This window comes from Cebus imitator, unplaced genomic scaffold (assembly GCF_001604975.1).
Source record: "Cebus imitator isolate Cc_AM_T3 unplaced genomic scaffold, Cebus_imitator-1.0 Scaffold326, whole genome shotgun sequence".
Classification (NCBI taxonomy): Eukaryota; Metazoa; Chordata; class Mammalia; order Primates; family Cebidae; genus Cebus; species Cebus imitator.
This window is the reverse complement of record NW_016107641.1, coordinates 250,683-265,078: the sequence shown is the minus strand read 5'-3', so window position 1 is coordinate 265,078 and position 14,396 is coordinate 250,683. Positions and strand designations below refer to the sequence as shown.

Sequence of the window (14,396 nt, the reverse complement as noted above, 5' to 3'; positions counted from 1 at the left end):
AAATAAGGCGACGGTTAATCAGCTAATTCTGAATTTTAATCAGCATCTTGTTCCATTTGCCTTGGACGCCAGGAGCTTTGGGGTGAGGGCTTCTCTTTTCGGAGTCAGCCCAGAGGGGATCCCTGCTCCTCACATTCGCATTTTGGACACACGCTGGCTCAGAGGCAACTGGGCACACACACATCCCTTCTCTGGTCATCACAGGGGAGCTGTCATCTTGCAACCACATAGCCATCGCATGCCTTTGCAGGGGCAACCCAGCAGGCAGGCCCCCATCCAAATGCCGCCCAGCCCCCCTCACGGCCAGGCCAGGCTGCGGCGCCGACACACAGGAGCCGGCCTCAGGGGCTGGGTCTCGGGCTCTCGGCAGGGGAGCGGGGAGCGCGCTCGCCCACGCCCACGCCCCCCACACTCGCGGGCGCACTCCCCGGCGCGCGCACGCCGCCACACACTGGCGCAAGCACACGGCAGCTGGGCCGGGGACGGCCCTCTAGCCAGCAGCCCCAGAGGTCCGGGGCGTGCAGCCGGGTCCCCCCGAGGACGCTGCCTGCCGCCCCGCCCCGCCCCTCGAACCCGCCGAGCCGGGAGCTCTGTGGGTTGCAAAGTTTCGTGGCGCGAGTGCGCCGAGGCAGCGCGCCGGCTCGGGCTCGGTTCGGCTCTGCACTGCTCGGGACTGCAGTGACTGCTGGCTGGGGGCTCGGGCCGCCTGGACCCACAGACCCCGCGCCCGCTGCCACCCCCGCTAAGCCCCTCGCCCCAGGTGGACCTCGGTACCCAGCGCCCTGCTGCCCGGGCTCTCCGCGCGCCCTCCGGCCGCGAGGTCCGTCCGCAGCCTCCGGTGCGCCCGCGCTCGCCCTCCTCCTCCTAGACTTCGCCCTTCGCCGCCCTCACCGCGCCATGGCTCGTGACCCCGCTCGGACCAGCCGGGGACCCGGGCCCCAACTGCTGCCGCTGCTGCCGCTGCTTCTGCTGCTACTCCAGGACGCCGGCGGCAGCCACATGGCCCGCGCCTGGTCCGCACCGCCCGCTGCTGCCGACGGCCTGCAGGGGGACAGGGATCCCCAGCGGCTCCCTGGGGACGCGTCTGCCACGCTGGGCCCCGGAGCCCAGGACATGGTTGCTGTCCACATGCACCGGCTCTATGAGAAGTACAGCCGGCAGGGCGCGAGACCAGGAGGGGGCAACACGGTCCGCAGCTTCAGGGCCAGGCTGGGTAAGTAGAGGGTGCCCCAGGGACCCCTTCTCCTCATTCTCCCCTTTCTCCTCATTCTCCCCCTTCCTCACTTTTCTGTCTCCCCACGCATGCACCTCTACTTTTCCTCTTCAGTCTGGCCAACGGGTGAGTGGTGCATTCATTCTTTCACTAATAATTCACCGATCTCTCCATGCCAGACCCTGAACCTCCAGAGTGGCACAGGGTGGCACAAAGTCCTGCCCCTGGGGTGCTCCCACATTGCTGGACACAGACTTCCCCTACACAAGGCTCTAAGCACAGTGTGGCAAAGAGTACATGGGCCAGGGGAGTATCGCTGTCATAGGGTCAATTATGTAGGCACTTTACAAATGAGGAAGGCACGGGCGGTGAACATAGGCAGTGCTGACAGAAGTTCCAGACACTGGGCCCTGTCAAGAAGCAGCAGCCTCTGGCTGGTGGCAGTCATGGCTCCCGTGTCCACGGAAGCAGAGAGGACTGAGAAGGGCCTTGGCTGTCCGGGACTGAGGACTTCCACGCACTGGTATGAAGCGTTCAGACCGCAGGGGTTTAAGGAAGGCTCCAGTGGCTTAGTCAGTGGGAACACTCTGCTTATCTCCAGTCTCTGTCGCATCTTTCCACTTTCCCCGCCCCTTGGATGGAGCCAAGCAGAGGGCACTTGCAGAGGCCCAGGCTACCCTGCTCTGAGAGTGCTTTCATGCTCCTGCCTCATCAGCCTGCCAACCTTTGCAGGCCCTGGGTGGAGAGGAGGTGCCACCTGGGCCGAAGAGGTGGTGAGAAGACCCTGGTTGTCATGGTGATTACTCCTGGTTGCAGAATACTGTTCCAGAAAATGTGGGTGAGGGTCCCCTGCAGCTCTGTAGAGGAAGAGGCCATACAACAGGAGAAAAATCTGCAGTCTACAGGCTCCCCCCTGAGGGAGAGGGAAACAAGCCCGGCTGTGGGGCTAGACAGCCTGGGGTCAGGTTTATCACTGGCTGTGTGACTCAAGGTAACATCTGTGACCTCCCAAAGCCATGAACTGGGGAGCCCCTGGCACAAAGAGGTCCCATGCCCTCCTCCTCCACTTAGTAGACTAACCAGGTCGGTGGCCCTGGGCTCCAGGCCAATTGGATCTAACTCCATCCTCACTCATAAGTTTCTTGCACCATGTGGGGTCCATTTCTGGAGGAACATTGTTAAGCCATTTAAGAATCATCTGGCATGAATATGACTTTGGGTAAATCACTAAAGCTATGTGGACTTGAGTGTATTCATCGATAAAATGGATAAGGCTTGCCAGTATCTCCCCTGTGGGGCTGAAGGAAAGATGAAATGAGGTCATATGTGTAAGCTCAGAGCCCAGCACTGGCCAGATTAAGTGTTGATGTATGGGATTCCCCTGGGAGCACAAAGAATTGTGCTAAGTATTGTGTATTCTTGTGGGTTTAGACTTGACCTCGCATCTCTGTTAACTCAATCCTCGAAGCCAGCAGGGTCGCCGCTGCAACATGGGTGAGCCTGCCCACTGAGCTCATCCACTTGCTGCAGCCAGGCATGGAGATGCCCGCTTGTGTCACTCTGTTTTCACGGAAAGGGGGTAGTACAAGTAACAGTGGAGTTCAGGATATTATTCTCAAAAAGGACCTGAAGACAGTACCTCAAATCCAGCACTCCCATTTTACAGATAAGAAAGCTGAGATTCAGGGGTGGTTCAGAGTGGCAGGGGTTGGCACCTCCCATCTGCCAGGCCATTGCTATTCTCACTGCCACTCCCCACAGCCTACCATCCCCATCAGAGCTATGACCAGGGTCTGGGAGAGGTAGGATGAAACAGATAAGCCTGGAAATCCGGATTCTGGTACAGTCGGGGGTGTCTGACAAGTCCCTCTTCTTTGGAAGCCTGAGGCACATTTGAGTGTGAATCCCAGCTGTACCAGCTACCAGCTGTGTGCTGTGGCACAGGTTAGCTTACCTCTTTGAGCATCAGTTCCCTTGTGATACAGTGAAGAGGTGAGGATTAAATGGGCTAAGTAGGTTTTGTGCCTTACATACAGTGGGGACCTAGGCAGGTTGCTTGATCCTCCCCTCCCTCGATTCATCTACGTGTTTCTCACCCAGCCTCTTGCCTGCCCTCAGATGCACCTGCTTCCTGATCCAGTGACCCATCTGTGAGGAGGTATGGGTTTGGGCAGGTACCCTTCTCTCATGGATGATGCCACCCATGTAGTAGGCTTCAGCTCTGGTCTGAGAACATGCCAGTCTCAGCCTGTTCCCCGGTGGTGGGTATCTCCTGCCTCAGTGGGCCAGCAACTCATCCTGAAGAACAAATGCCTCCATCCGCACAGCCTGCAGTGCACAACTGTACCTCACCTGCTACCAGGCAGCACAGCTCAGCCGCCAAGTGCTGGCTGTGAGCTGGCCTGGTGGGGTCCAAATCCCAATTTTGCGATCTGGGCAAGGGACTGAACTTGTCTGTGACTCAGTTTTTTTTTTTTTTTTTACTTCTAAATGGAGGTAATGATGCTGCCTTTCTTATAAGGTTTTTTTTTAATGGGAACCGAGGTATGTCAAGTGCTTACACCATTTCTGACACATGGAAATGTCAATGATGTATTAGCTCGTGCAGTTATCATACAGCCTCCCCTTCCTTCCCTCCCTATTGCTTCCGGAAGTACATTTTGTTCCCTATTAAGTTTGCATCAGTGGAGAAAGCCTGCGAGCCTGACTGTAAGGGTTAAGGTTAGACCACCCCCAATTCCCACTGAATGGCCTTGTTTAGATCTAAGCTTTGCCACCTACCAATGTGATACTGAGTTGGTTTTCATCATCTCTAAAATGAGAATAATGCTACATACTCACCTGTCAAAAATGCCAAAATTCAAGTTGATTTCAGTTTCCCAAGTATATCCTAAGCACTTGGTTTGGTGGCAAGTGCTGTAAGCTCAGGGGACACAAAGATGCCCAGAAAAGTTCGTAAACTGGCAGGACAGATCAAAGTAAGCAGCAGAATAGGGCAGTGGGCCTGGGGGCGCCATGGAGGAAGGAGGGTCGGGGTGCTGCAGGAGCCCAAGGGCCCATTAACCTGGCAAGGGCGGGACCTTTGGTTGGGGCCCTGAAAGCCTTCCCAGAGCAGGCCAGGTTCCAGCCACTTTGAAGGACAGGTGGGGCTGAGCCAGGTACGGAAGTGAAGCAGTCCACTATGTTTAGAGACTGGCAGGAGTTTGGTTTTAATGAGAAGATAACGCAAGGAGAGAAAGGCAGGAGATGGAGGCGGACAAGCAAGCAGGCCATGGAGAGCCAGGAGTATTATGAGTTTGTCCCCCACAGGCAATGTGCACAAGAGACAGAGGGAAGGAGGGAGGGAGAGAGGAAAGGAGGGAGGGAGAGAGAGAAGGAGGGAAGGGAGAGAGAGAAAGAAGAGAGAGAGGAAGAGGAAGGACTGCAGGGAAAGAGGGAGAAAGGAGAGAGAGAGATTACATGAAATGCATGCTTATTGGGGAAAATTTGGAAATTATAGAAAATCACAGTAAAGAGCATAAGTCATCCCTAATCACATAGCCAGATATAACCAGAGTTGTTAGTGTGATATTTTGGTAGAATCCTTCCAGCTATATCATTTGTCTATCTGTCTATCTATCTCTCCGCTATCTATTCATATCTCTGTTGTTTTACCCTTATATGTAAGATATATTTGGATATATATAAGGTAGAAATATGTGAGATATAGATGCATATATCTCACAAATGTCCGTAGCTTTTATGGATTATATTTTCAGCATGCAGGTAAAACCTGCAGGTATTTCCATTTGAAATTACTTCTTTTCATTACTGGTCATCTTGAGCTTCTCCCCATGCCTGCTGGCCATTTGCAGTTTTTCCTGTGGAAACTGCCTCCTTGTATGGGGATCCCTGCTTTCTCTTCCCGATATGCAGATATTCTTTACATAGTAAAGATCTTAACCTTTCACCTCTAATGGACGATTTGCTTTTGAGGCATGAGTGTGACGTAAGAGGCAACAGAGCTGGGATCACTGTTGTGGATGGGTCCGGGGCCCTGAATGCAGGGCAGAAAGAAGCTGTGCTCAGGATGGTTGTGTAGAAACAGGAAGCGGAGCAAACAGAGCCCAGAGATTGGTTAAAAGTGGGAGGGAGAGAGGCCAGAGCTATCAGGCTCCTGCTGGAGGGGCTGGAAGGGAAGTGAGGCCTCCCACTGGACAGGAGGTCAGGGAGCAAGGACGTGGTACCCTGAGGGTGGCAACAGCTCCTGAGGCCACAGCTGTTCTGAGCCCTTGCTGGGTGCCAGGCACAGTACTGCTAGTGCGCTCTGCAGAGTTGATCTCACAATAACTTCTGGAGGTGCAAATACTCTATCCAGTTTATGGATGAGGAAACTGAGGCACAGAGTGCTTCCATGACTTGCCTGAGGCCCCAAAGCTAGTAAGGGATGCAAGCAGGAGTTGAACCTCAACCCTACAGCCTGCATGGAAATGGGCAGTAAGTACTAAATCCATTTTAGTTCCCTGCTCTCCTCTGCAGCACCATCTGGCCCACTGCCCCTTCCCACCGCCCCTTCTTCCAGATTCTGTTGGTGCGTGCATCTAAGCCCAGCGTTCTCACTCTGATTGGCCTGGTGGCTGTTTGAGGGGCAGTGGGTGAAAGGACGGATCTCCAAAACTTCTTGGAGTCTTTTTACCTAGGGCAGAGCATCTGAGGGGCTGCTCTTGGCTGAGAGTTGACCAGCAGCGGGGCTGGACAGACCTTTGGATGAGAAGGTCCCTTCCCCCAGTCCCATCCCCACTGCCCTCTGGAAGGAGGTTGAGTGCCCAGCAAAGTGGACCTGGTCACAGTTCTGAGAATTCCCAAGGGTCACTGAGTGATCAGCTTGTCTAAATAAAGTCAGTCTTTCCCTTCTTAGGCAGTCAGAACTCCAAAATATCAAAATAATGACCTCTGTTTGCAAAACATGCTGTGGTTCACAGCATGTGATCTTTGTCCATTAGCTCTTAGGCAGATCATGAACACATCCAGAACACATGGAAAAGCAAAAGGCGTGGGCTTGGGGTCACACAGACCTCGGTACAAGCTCTGACTCCACCCCTTGCCAGCTGTGTGACTTTGGGCAAATTGTACATCCTCTCTGAAGCTTCAGCTCTTGGTTGACAGAATGAATGACCCCTCCCTACTCTCCTCATGGTGGAAATGATGAATCAAGCATGCAGAACACTCAGCACAAGGCTGAGCACATGCACTTGGAGCTTAGAATGCCATAATTAATAAACAATTTCGTTCCAATTTAAAGATGGGAACACTGAAGCTCAAGGGGAAGTCAGGCTAAAGATCTGGCTGCCCACTGTCTCCAATAGGATTTGCATTATCAGCTGCATCTTTGTAAAGAATGAGGATTTCTGGATTTCTTAAGGCTGTGGTTACTGCATTCTAGAGCAGCATGTCAGGAATCTCCAGTGTTAACTGAAGCAACAGACCACACTTTTCTCTTGTCCCTACTCGGGCAGGCTTTGCACAGAGAAGCCCATCATTCAACATGCATCTCTGAGCTCCAGCTGACACTTAAGCCTTATGCTGGGGTCTAGGGGTGCAGTAGTGAATAAAACTGGCAATGCCCTGTCCTGTTAGAGTTTATGTTTTAGGGTAAATGATAAGAGCAATAAACAAATCAGTATACAGCAGGGTGTCAGGAAGGTCAAAGAATCAGGGGCAGACAGAGTGATGGGGCTGCTTGTCCAGCCATGGGAGCCCAAGGGACCCACTGTGGGAGGTTCCATTTGAGCAGATACCTGAAGAGGGCTGATTGGTACCTGGATGGGGAGCCATGAAGGTGGAAGGAAGTGTGGAGGATAGCCCTGAGAAGAAAGCCACATGTTGGAAGGACAAGAAGGCCAGTATGATGGGGGCAGAGGGTTGGAGTTGGGCTGAGGATAGGAGATAAAGTTCCAGAGGTAGGCAGGCCCCATAAAGTAAGGCCTTGGTAAGGGGTTGAGTTTTATTTGGGGGCAATGGAGGGCTCCAAGCTTGGGCGTGACCTGTGATGGAATGTACCCAGCACACCGAGGGCCTCGCTTGGACAGTGCTCTATAAAACTGTGACATGAGGGGACACTGAAGATGGTCATCATGGCTATTACGAGTCTGTCTCCCTTCTAGGCTGAACTCCTCCTGGGCAACTTTGCTATGACCCTGGTCAGCCCAACTTAGCCCAGGGTAGGAGTTTTACAAATGTTTATTGGGAAAACAAAGAGAAGAAGAAGAAAGAAAGGAAAAGAGGGGGGATAGAAAAGGGGAAAGAGGAGAAGAAAAAGGAGAAGGGAAAAAGGGAGAGAAGAGAGCAGAGAGAAAAGACATGACCCACAGGGCACCAGCACCCATCACAGGAAATAAGGACTTTCTCTTCGGGGCTTCTCTTTTGTGGCCTGGGCTCAGTAAAACTGAGAGACTTCAGGTTGAGGTTTCTTTTCTGAGCCACAACCTGGAGCCCCCTGCACTGCGTACATGCAGGCACATCCAGAGAGAGGGCCAGTCCGTGGCCGTCATGCACTGGGGCTGGGGGTAACCTATCTTGTCCCCAGCAGTCCCCAGCAGGGAGGGTCTTCACGGAGCCGGCTTCCCAGTGAGGGGTGAGCTTCTAGCCTCCTCCTCTGGCTGGAGGTATTCAAGCCACATGGAGGTGGAACTCATACCCTTTCACATAACCTCAAAGATTCCATCCCACTCTGAATCTGTTAGCAGAGCAATGGAGGAGTTGAGACTTGAACTAGATCAAAGAAAAACACATGTGCTGTGTTGGCTGGGTTGCAGCTCAGATATTTGGACTGGTGAATGCAAGGTACCCTAGTGGATGGAGGGGAGCTTGCTCTGCAGCCTTGGTCCTTTAGATGCAAGTGGCAGAAAGCACATTTGGAGGCATCTCCTTTGTGCCTGGCATTTCACTAGGTTATTTCTGTGATCCTCCAGATAATCCTCTACATGAGATAGAGGCTGTTGTTCTTGTGAGGCAGATGGGGAAAGCAAGGCTCAGGGCCTGGCCCAACTGAGTCCTGAAAGCTTGGTTCCTAGGGCATTTCTTAGCTTGGGGGTGGGGCTGCAGCACTATTGGTGAACTTTTACCCTACCCATAGGTCAACGCAGTTGCTGCAAATAAACAGCCACTACCACCAATGAGCTATCAGCTGCCGCTGACTTCCCAAACTTCCCTGAGGGCCAGAGTCCCCTGGGGTGCCGATTAAAATGTGAAGTCATTGTCATGCAGTCAAGGCCACAGGCTTGGGGAAGCCACGTTCAAAAGTGCCCGGAGACCCTGGGCTGCTGCTCACGTGTGGAGCAGGTTGAGGGGCTGCAACACTGCCCTGGCAGGTTTGTTGTGAGGATTAAATAAGGTAACAGCTTCAGTGTCACCTGAGCCTTTACCGGCCTTTCTCTATCGGGCCCTCCTTAGATGTGCTTCTCCGTTTCTTCCCTCTCGTACCCCTTAAGAGGATGAGAACAATCCCAATTGAATTATGCCTTCTTCCCAATAGAAACAAAGAAGAGGAAGTGGAATATTTCTGTTAAAAAAAAATCCCTGCAGATCCTGTGGGTACAGGTGTCAGAGAGGTGTGGCCCCCACCCATGCCCCTAGAGAGCTCAGTGTCCCCCCACCATACTTCCTGGGCTTGGCAGCTCTGCTCCTCTCCAGATGTCCCCCAGCAGGACACTTGGTTGTCAGGAAAAGAAGCAATGGGAAGCAGAAAGCCCACCTGGCCTCTCTGGTGTCCTGTTAAGTGTGTAGCATCCCAGGGAGGCACCAGGAGAGACTCCGCACCGATCCGAAGCCTAGAGGGGGCTTGGCTATTTGAGAGTGCTCACTGATAGATAATAATGTTTAGGCGATTCAAATCTGACATGATACTCATGCTGCTGCCCAGGCGGGGGCAGCTTCCTGGGACTGCAGACGTGGCTGTGCTGCCCTGGGGCCTTGGGGAATGCCTGCTTCCACCAGGCAAATAGGAAGGAGTGGCCATCAGCCCCAGGGAAACAGGAGCTGGAGCATTCTTGAGCCAAGTTGGAGATGTAATGGTTGAGACTTCCCTGTCCTTACCTGGACCTTGGAGATTTAGTCAAGTGGCCTTGTGTAATCCTGATATTGCTTTTTGCTTTTTAAAAAAATCTTAAAAGTCCTCAGGCAGGACAAAGAGCAGATGCCGAAATGGCTGCGCTTTTCATCCCGGTTTCCTTAGGAGGTGCTCAAAAAGCATGAGTGTTTATTTATCTCATCTCTTTTGGAAGAATGTTTGGGTTTAATGTGAAATGTATTTAATGATTGCATTTACAAACTGATTGCATAAATAGAGGGCTGTGCAAATACAGGAGGGGCTGCCTTGAAGCAGGGCTTGGACCCAACCCAAGCCGTCCTGAGCACTTAATGAAGGTGTCAGTGACATTTGTTCGTTTGTGCATGCAGAGACAGCAGAGGGCAGGGGGAGCAAACAGGAGCTTTAGTCTGCAGGCCTGAGTGCCTCCCTGTCTGCTCCTATTTCTTTGCTGCTGCTTCTTTTCGTTTGTTTGTTTGTTTGTTTGCTATGGGATATTGACCATCTCAACCTTAATTCCTCACCTGTGCACTGAGGATTGCAAAGGGCGCCCTCATCAGTTTAATATGAGGACTACATGAAATGAGGGAAGCAAAGCGGGGGAGGGGCACGTCCTGGAAGTGTGGATAGGTGAGCATTGCTCCTCCAGCCCTGGGTGGGAGACCGTCGGGAGCGCCAAGGAGAACATCACAGCCTGTGGTCTCTCCTTCCCCCACAGAAGTGATCGACCAGAAGGCCGTGTATTTCTTCAACCTGACTTCCATGCAGGACTCGGAAATGATCCTTACGGCCACTTTCCACTTCTACTCAGAGCCGCCTCGGTGGCCCCGTGCGCGCGAGGTGCTATGCAAGCCGCGGGCCAAGAACGCTTCAGGCGGTCCGCTGCCCCCGGGCCCGCCCGCACGCCAGCACTTGCTCTTCCGCAGCCTCTCGCAGAACGCGGCCACGCAGGGGCTACTCCGCGGGGCCATGGCCTTGGCGTCTCCCCCGCGCGGTCTGTGGCAGGCCCAGGACATCTCCGCCATCGTCAAGGCGGCCCGCCGGGATGGCGAGCTGCTCCTCTCCGCCCAGCTGGATTCTGGGGAGAGGGACTCCGGGGTGCCCCGGCCCAGCCCCTACGCACCCTACATCCTCGTCTACGCCAACGACCTGGCCATCTCAGAGCCCAACAGCGTGGCGGTGACGCTGCAGAGATACGACCCCTTCCCTACCGGAGACCCCGAGCCCCGTGCAGCCCCCAACAGCTCAGCAGACCCCCGCGTGCGCCGAGCTGCCCAGGCCACCGGGCCCCTCCAGGACAACGAGCTGCCAGGGCTGGATGAGAGGCCGCCGCGCACCCACGCGCAGCACTTCCACAAGCACCAGCTGTGGTCCAGCCCCTTCCGGGCGCTGAAACCCCGGCCAGGGCGCAAAGACCGCAGGAAGAAGGGCCAGGAGGTGTTCATTGCCTCCTCACAGGTGCTGGACTTCGACGAGAAGACGATGCAGAAAGCCCGGAGGAAGCAGTGGGGCGAGCCGAGGGTATGCTCCCGGAGGTATCTGAAGGTGGACTTCGCAGACATTGGCTGGAATGAGTGGATAATCTCACCCAAATCTTTCGATGCCTACTACTGTGCGGGAGCATGCGAATTCCCCATGCCTAAGGTAGGGCGCCTTCCACCTGTTGTCAGATTCTAAGGCTCAGCTTTGCCGCTACCTTCAAGCTCCTCAGCCTGCATGATCTCTGTTTCCCCATCTGCAAAATGGGGATAAAGCACCTCCTATCTGTTCCACACAGGACATAGGTAGACAAAGGTGATCAAGACATAGCCTGTTGGGTATTTGCCTCCCACATATGTGTTGTCTTTGGCTCTGTTTTTTATTGTCTTGGTTGAATTGGGACTTCAAAATCAGAACATTCTGTTGAAATACAAGAGAATTCTTCTCTTTAGAAATGCATCCCCACATAGCAACTATCTGTAGAGGTTGAGTAGATGTTGCCTCCTGTACACAGGCAGGTCCCAGATGCTCCCTCCTGACCAAGACTCTCATTTCTGTTCCCAGCCTGGACCCCGGGGTGTGGCAATCTGTGACCAGCACAGTGCTCAGTGGCTCTCCCAGCGTGGGCTCCCTCCTCCTTGCAGCTCGGGGCAGGAATCCACAGGCAACCAGCCTTCACTGTGCACAGGATCTGCAGGACACTCAGCACTGGGCTGTTTTGTCTGTCGTGCAGCCCAGGCTTTCCTGTTCTCACCTTCGCTCCAGCCTGGCCTGTGGCTGAATCCACCCCTCTCCCTGCAGCCTGCCCTACAGCAGCCTGGCTGCCTGTGATGTCAGCCCTCGACGCTCAGCACAGTTTCCTCCTGCCTGGTTACTCTGCCCAGTGCAGGTCATGCCTTTCCCTCCAAGAAAAGGAAGTCAGTGCATAAATCCAATTTGAACTTAAATAAATCAGCCAGCTGGGGAAGTCCAGACCCAGACATGGGGCAGCAGTAACATGTTTGGGAATTAAATGCCTTCTCCTCAAAACCATGTATGTACAAGAAAGAGAAAGGGAGGTACCTGACAGAGAGACAGGGCCTGCTAAAAGGGCCTAGCACAGACCCAGCCAGATGCAAGCCCGGAACCCTGCAGGTTTGCAGCTGGCCAGCCATGCACTTAGCTTATCACCCTGGCTTGCTGCCTCCCAACCTTCCGGGACACCAGCCAGAACACTGCAAAGGCAGGTGTCCCTGCCCTGCTCCCCTCCCACCACCCCACACAAGAGGGCCTCCTCCTCAACCACACTACATAGAAAAATCTCTGTTTGGCTGGCAATGCTCCGAAGTGGACAACTTGGTTGAGTTGTCTTGTCAGAGGTGGGCACAGTTTCCCAAACCAGGTCACTTTCTACTGGGGGCCTTGGTCAAGTTATTCAGCAATTTTAAGCCTCAGTGTCTTCCCAGTAAAGTCCAGGCAATACCCACTCCGTAAAATTGTTATGCTGACAAAAAAAAGTGTTGAGGGGTGGGGGTGATACAGGGAGAGCAGCCCCTGGGAAATGTGAGAGTCCAGCCTGTCACGCTGCCATGCACGTGCCAGGCCTTCCCTTCAGTGACAAGAGCACCACCTTGTGGGAAGCATGCCTGTCCTCCTCAGACCACGAGATCAGGGCTGTGCTGGCGTCTGCTGAGCTTTCCCTCTGGGCATCTTCTGCCTGGTTCCTGGGGCTCCGCACGGATGTGTGACGCTCAGGCGCCCCCATGTGGCTGTGCCTTGTTGGGGACACAGAATGCCTCAGGGAAGCCGAGGGACAGGAAGGCCTGGGGCTTCCTACAGACCTCAGCCCGGGGTTCAACATACGTGTGATCTTAGAGGAATCGTGTACCCAGCCCTGGGATCTCGTCCATTCCTTTAGGTGGACGGCTCTTCTGTGGCCTCAGCCGGGGAACAACAGCAGAGCAGTATGGGCTGGGACTGTGAGGATGGCACGGGTGGGTGGAGGAGGGCAGAGCTGAGTAACCCTGCTCCTTTCCTGCCTTGCAGATCGTCCGCCCTTCCAACCATGCCACCATCCAGAGCATTGTCAGGGCTGTGGGCATCATCCCTGGCATCCCAGAGCCCTGCTGTGTTCCTGATAAGATGAACTCCCTTGGGGTCCTCTTCCTGGATGAGAACCGAAATGTGGTTCTGAAGGTGTACCCCAACATGTCCGTGGACACCTGTGCCTGCCGGTGAGACTGCTCCAGGGTGGAAAGAAGCTATGCCCAGCAGAGCCGCCTTCTCGGAGCCTTCTTCAGCCAGGACTTCACTGGCGGTGCAGCTGCAGACACAGAGCAGAGCTTATAGCCAACATCACCAGGGCCCAGAAAGAGCTGTCTGCCAGTGCATCATTTCAGGGTCTTTCATTGCTAGTGGCTAGCCCCGTAAATGCCAGCCTGAGTCCCTGAAGGAATTTAGGAATTAGCCCTGGCCTGAAAGTGGCCCCTCGTTCATACCCAGTGTTCTGAAGGCCTGAAAACAAAAGGTGTCCATGACGTTGGCTTGATGTGATCATCATCTCATGATTGAACAAGAAGACTATGCAAATCCTAGGGCGCTCATTCCCTACACACAGAAGGAACTCTGTTTAAATGTTCAGTTCAGAACTCTTTGGGCCACGTAGTGATTTTGGAAAACAGGATAATCATGGTGTAAATGGGTGTTTCCTTTCAAAATCCACTGCAGAGCTTTTATCCATACAGTATGCACATGTAACCTACGTTGGTTTTTTTCTTAATATATATATTTTATTTTAAAACATTAAAAGAGGAGGGCATTGACACCATTCCCCACAGAGATAGTCATAATGAGTGTGAGTTGTTTAAACATGCATATTGAAATAACACATACAGTAACGTGGGAATACTAAAAAATAACCAAGATTTTATATTTTTGTAAATTATACTTTCTATACTGTAGATTGTGTATGTTATGTGTTTTTATGGAAAGCTAATAAATTAAAGATACAGTGGTATCTTGAAAAACTGAATGCCACCCATTTCAAAATCTCACTGGCTCTCTATCTGTAAGTAAAACATCTGGCGGTTGCTGGAAACTCAGCCTCTTTTAGGGTCTCTGGAGTCCCCTAGGCCATCTCTATGCTCTCTGGTATCTGTCCCAGGCTCCAGAAACCCAGACTTTTCCATGCCTTCCAGGGGCCTGCCCTACCACTGGTTCCTGAAAATCCCCAACTGGGCGGATGTCGAGAGTGGACATGGCCCCAGACAGGGACAGTGGCCTCTCGGGGTTTCCTCTCATTCCCTAGCCTCAAGGACATTGATTGATGGGGAGGTGCCTGGGGTGTTTAAAGGATCATCTAGAGTTGCTGGTCAGAGATCTTTTACTGCTGGTAATTAAAGGAGCAAGAGATTTAGCATAAGTAGGGGTCTCTCGCAAGGTCCAGGGACTCCTGAGGAAGTGGGCGGGCCATGTGGTCCCCTGCACGTGCTTCTCCTTTGCATGTGTATAGCAGGGAACCAGCTATACATTTGGGAACCAGCAGCCCTGTTCCCAAATAGCCACCCCAAATCCTTCCCTTATGCCCTTCATTTACATTGCCCTACGATGGAGTGCCTGAAGCTGCTTGACCAGCATTTCTGAAGGAGAATCTGGGTTCAG

The 14,396-nt window shown here is 53.3% G+C and overlaps 1 protein-coding gene and 1 long non-coding RNA gene across 2 annotated transcripts in view; one reads left to right on the top strand and one right to left on the bottom strand.

The window, feature by feature from the left end:
• The window catches only part of LOC119467745, a 47,203-nt gene extending 46,228 nt beyond the window's left edge, over nt 1-975 (bottom strand). The window contains exon 1 of the long non-coding RNA XR_005196353.1: nt 892-975. This is a non-coding gene — a long non-coding RNA (uncharacterized LOC119467745). The remainder of the gene's footprint in view (nt 1-891) is intronic.
• Nucleotides 453-13,772, top strand: GDF10 (growth differentiation factor 10). Its single transcript, XM_017504648.2, has 3 exons — nt 453-1,213; nt 9,997-10,922; nt 12,783-13,772. The coding sequence occupies exons 1-3, from the start codon at nt 898-900 to the stop codon at nt 12,972-12,974; spliced, it is 1,434 nt and encodes a 477-aa protein (XP_017360137.1). The 5' UTR covers nt 453-897; the 3' UTR covers nt 12,975-13,772.
• The last annotated feature ends 624 nt before the right edge of the window (nt 13,773-14,396 follow it).

Bases quoted from the DNA above. Each gene is read 5' to 3' on its own strand.
- GDF10 (XM_017504648.2), top strand. From the start codon at position 898: ATGGCTCGTGACCCCGCTCGGACCAGCCGGGGACCCGGGCCCCAACTG. The intron at 1,214-9,996 runs GTAAGTAGAGGG...CTTCCCCCACAG, and splicing joins CAGCTTCAGGGCCAGGCTGG to AAGTGATCGACCAGAAGGCC. The intron at 10,923-12,782 runs GTAGGGCGCCTT...CCTGCCTTGCAG, and splicing joins GCGAATTCCCCATGCCTAAG to ATCGTCCGCCCTTCCAACCA.